General features: G+C 37.7%; 1 protein-coding gene across 1 annotated transcript in view; it reads right to left on the minus strand.

Moving 5' to 3' along the window:
• Positions 1–332: 332 nt before the first annotated feature.
• The window catches only part of LOC105002148 (C-type lectin domain family 7 member A-like), a 55,775-nt gene continuing 51,601 nt past the window's right edge, over positions 333–4,506 (minus strand). The window contains exon 9 of the mRNA XM_010858665.1: positions 333–1,019. Within this exon, the coding sequence (XP_010856967.1) occupies positions 875–1,019 (145 nt within the window). The 3' untranslated portion in view covers positions 333–874. The remainder of the gene's footprint in view (positions 1,020–4,506) is intronic.

A 4,506-nucleotide genomic window follows, 5' to 3' on the forward strand; every position in this document is an offset into this window, starting at 1 on the left:
GATAATGTAATATATTAGTAAGGGTTTGAAGAAATGTATACATGTATTGTATATGTGGCTACTAATTAAAAGCTTTTGCAGAAAGTATCTATACTTAAGGATTTATAAGATGCATACTATTTGACATGGAAGTTTTTCTTCTCTATTTCTACTTTATAGAATATTCAAATACATTCACGGAGATGTATATGTAATAAAGTTTCATGCAACAGTATCTACAGCAAAACGTTAGCCAAACTGTCTGGAAAGATAGAATCCAAATGTTAACAGTGTAACTGGAAAGGCAAAAAATCAGGAGAAAGGATTATGGAATCAGTTTTTATTCAACGTGCTTCTATTTTTTTATATATATATTTTTTATTTTTCAACTATGAATTCTTACATTAATTGTAAAAATCTTCAATTTTAAAAGTGATAAAGTGGAAGTGCAGAAATAACTCATCCTCTCTGAAAGTACAAATATACTTCTCAGAAAAATAAAAATGGATGTACATAGTCATATCATGTTTCATCTTGATTTCCTGAACATCAGTTAAAAAATAGCTCTGTGTATGGCCTATTTCTTCACAATATATATGAGGGATACCATATGTTGCAGGAAAATTCAGACAAAATAGAGGGGAAAAGAATATTACTAATAGTTTCTGAGTTAAATCTTCATCTTTCCATCAAAATTAATTCCACTTGAAATCAAGTCAAAGAAGGTGCTTGTCAACCCCCCTCCCCATGCAAATGAATCTCCAACATTTAAAGCATCTATATCAAATTTACAAGTTATCTTACATATGCAATTAACAAACAGACCAGTGTCAGGAACACAACATTTACTTGCATCTTGCAGGTAACAGAAGGATGCACCAGAATGTCGACTACTTCATTTATCTTCTGATAGTTTGAGATCAACACTAGCATAATTCTTCTCACAAATAAAGAAAAACTGCCTGGTGCACACTGTGGCAGCTACTTTGGTTGCTGTGACATATGCACAGTTGTTGTTTATTTTTGAATTCAACAGATTTCTGTTAAAGAGGGGAAAAATAAAAATTGAGTCTAATATTCAGACATAAATCATATTTCCAGTAGATATACTACTATAGACAAGAAGGGAGTTATATGTTTAGTTATCTCTCTATTTATTCACTTAACAAACATTTCTAAAATATTATCATATTACCAAGATTCTGGAATGTAGATACAGAGTAAATCTATTTCTGTCCTCAAGGAGTTTACACAAAGAGAGGGAAAGATGCACTTATTTGGCACAGAAGAGTGGCTTCTAACTCAGACAAGGGGGAAAGAGTTTGCCAAGAAACACAGTTTTGATGTGGGAAGATTTTAGCTGACTGAATCCCTGCATAGAATGTGATGCATACTTTATGAATGATTAAATCAATGCACGCACAAATAAATAACTGATATACTTATCTCATAAATTAGTGACCCCAAAAAAAACATAATTCAAAAAGATGCATGCACCCAATGTTCATTGCAGCATTATTTACAGTAGGCAGGATGTGGAAATAACCTAAATGTCCATTAACAGAGAAATGTATAAACAAGATACAGTACATATATTCCATAGAATATTACTCAGCTATAAAAAAGAATGAAATCAGGTCATTTGCAGAGACATGAATAGACCTAGAGACTGTCATACAGAATGAAGAAAGTCAGAAAGAAAAACAACACGTATATTGTACATGAAGGTGAAAGAGGAGAGTGAGAAAGTTGGCTAAAAACTCAACATTCAGAAAATGAAGATCATGGCATCTGGTCCCATCACTTCATGGGAAATAGATGGGGAAACAGTGGAAACCGTGTCAGACTTTATTTTGGGGGGCTCCAAAATCACTACAGATGATGACTGCAGCCATGAAATTCAAAGATGCTTACTCCTTGGAAGAAAAGTTATGACCAACCTAGATAGCATATTGAAAAGCAGAGACATTACTTTGCCAACAAAGGTTCATCTAGTCAAGGCTATGGTTTTTCCTGTGGTCATGCATGGATGTGAGAGTTGGACTGTGAAGAAAGCTAAGCGCTGAAGAATTGATGCTTTTGAACTGTGGTGTTGGAGAAGACTCTTGAGAGTCCCTTGGACTGCAAGGAGATCCAACCAGTCCATTCTGAAGGAGATCAGCCCTGAGATTTCTTTGGAGGGAATGATGCTAAAGCTGAAACTCCAGTACTTTGGCCACCTCCTGTGAAGAGTTGACTCATTGGAAAAGACTCTGATGCTGAAAGGGATTGGGTGCAGGAGGAGAAGGGGATAACAGAGGGTGAGATGGCTGGATGGCATCACTGACTGGATGGACGTGAGTTTGAGTGAACTCCGGGAATTGGTGATGGACAGAGAGGCCTGGCGTGCTGTGATTCATGGGGTCACAAAGAGTCGGACACAACTGAGCGACTGAACTGAACTGAACTGAACACACGTATATGGAATCTGAAAAATTGGTAAAGATGATCTTATTTACAAAGTAGAAATAGAGACACAGACGTAGAGAACGAACATATGGACACCAAAGGGGAAAGGGGGCTGGGTGGGGTGAATGGGGAGGTTGGGACTGACATATATACACTATTCCTACTATGTATAAAATATGTAACTAATAAGAACCTTTTGTATAGCACAGGGAACCCTACTCAATGCTCTGTGGTGACCTAAATGGAAAAGAAATCCAAAAAGGAGGGAATTTGTGTTTATGTGAGATTTATGTATATATGTTGCTGATTGACTTCTTTGTACATTAGAAACTAACAGCACATTGTAAAGCAACTATGGTGGTGGTGGTTTAGTCGATAAATCATGTCCAACTCTTCCGACCCCATGAACTGTAGCCCACCATAGGATTTTCCAGGCAAGAATACTGGAGTGGGTTGCTATTTCCTTCTCCAGGGCATCTTCCTGACCTGGGGATCAAACCCTGGTCTCCTGCATTGCAGGCAGATTCCATACTGACTGAGCTACCAAGCAACTAAAAATAAAATAAATTAATGATTAGGATTTAACCAGATGAAGAGTGGAACTACAGATAATCCAGATAAAGGATATAGTATGTGCAAATGTGCAGAAATATAAAAGAGTGCATCTCATGTGATTAACTGCAAATTTGGAACAAATCTTTATTACAGCAAATAAAAGGCACTCTAAATACTAGTGTAGTGTAAAAAGGACCAAATTCAGAAGTAGGTGACCTAGTTTTCAGCCCATCTCTGCCACTTGTAGTTGTTAAGACTTTTTTAGTTTATTTATTAATAGTATCTGTCGGGGGGGCATGTATATAATCTTAAAAATTATCATAGAAAATTACATCATGAAAAATGGGGAAAAACATAGCACACTGAGTCCAACCCAATTCATTTTCAGATTGTTTCTTAATGGTGTATTATTTGTAATATGAAATGGGCTTTGCTAGACAGTGACGAAATCTAGATAAACAGTGAAGATATTTGATTTAGACCATGGAACTAGTCATCGAGGGCTTCCCTGGTGGTTAAGCAATAAACAATCTGCCTGTCAATGCAGGAGACACTGGTTTGATATGTGGATTGGGTAGATCCCTTGGAGGGGGAAATGGCAAGTCACTCCAGTATTCTTGCCTGGGAAATCCCACAGACAGAGGAGCCTGGAGGGCTACAGTGTCAGCTATAGGATCTCAGAGTCACAACAACCTAGCTACTAAAACAACAACAACAGCAACTAGTCACTGAAACCCTACATTTCCAGCTACCCTCTATTTATGTCTATAAAATTCATTAATATCCATATTGATAATTTTTAAGTTGTTAAGCAACCATCCACCATAACCTGCCCATCTTGGATGGCTAGTGGAGGTGATGGAATTCCAGTTGAGCTATTTCAAATCCTAAAAGATGATGCTGTGAAAGTGCTGCACTCAATACGCCAGCAAATTTGGACAACTCAGCAGTGGCCACAAGACTGGAAAAGGTCAGTTTCCATTCCAATCCCAAAGAAAGGTAATGCCAAAAAATGCTCAAACTACCGCACAATTGCACTCATCTCACACGCTAGTAAAGTAATGCTCAAAATTCTCCAAGCCAGGCTTCAGCAATATGTGAACCATGAGCTTCCAGATGGCCAAGCTGGTTTTAGAAAGGCAGAGGAACCAGAGATCAAATTGCCAACATCCGCTGGATCATGGAAAAAGCAAGAGAGTTCCAGAAAAACATCTATTTCTGCTTTATTGACTATGCCAAAGCCTTTGACTGTATGGTTCACAATAAACTGTGGAAAATCCTGAAAGAAATGGGAATACCAGACCACCTGACCTGCCTCTTGAGAAATCTGTATGCAGGTCAGGGAGTAACAGTTAGAACTGGACATGGAACAACAGACTGGTTCCAAATAGGAAAAGGAGTACATCAAGGCTGTATATTGTCACCCTGCTTATTTAACTTCTATGCAGAGTACATCATGAGAAACGCTGGGCTGGAAGAAGCACAAGCTGGAATCAAGATTGCTGGGAGAAATATCAATAACCT

The sequence above is a fragment of the Bison bison genome, unplaced genomic scaffold (genome assembly GCF_000754665.1).
Source record: "Bison bison bison isolate TAMUID 2011002044 unplaced genomic scaffold, Bison_UMD1.0 scf7180017864390, whole genome shotgun sequence".
In the NCBI taxonomy this organism is placed as follows: domain Eukaryota; kingdom Metazoa; phylum Chordata; class Mammalia; order Artiodactyla; family Bovidae; genus Bison; species Bison bison.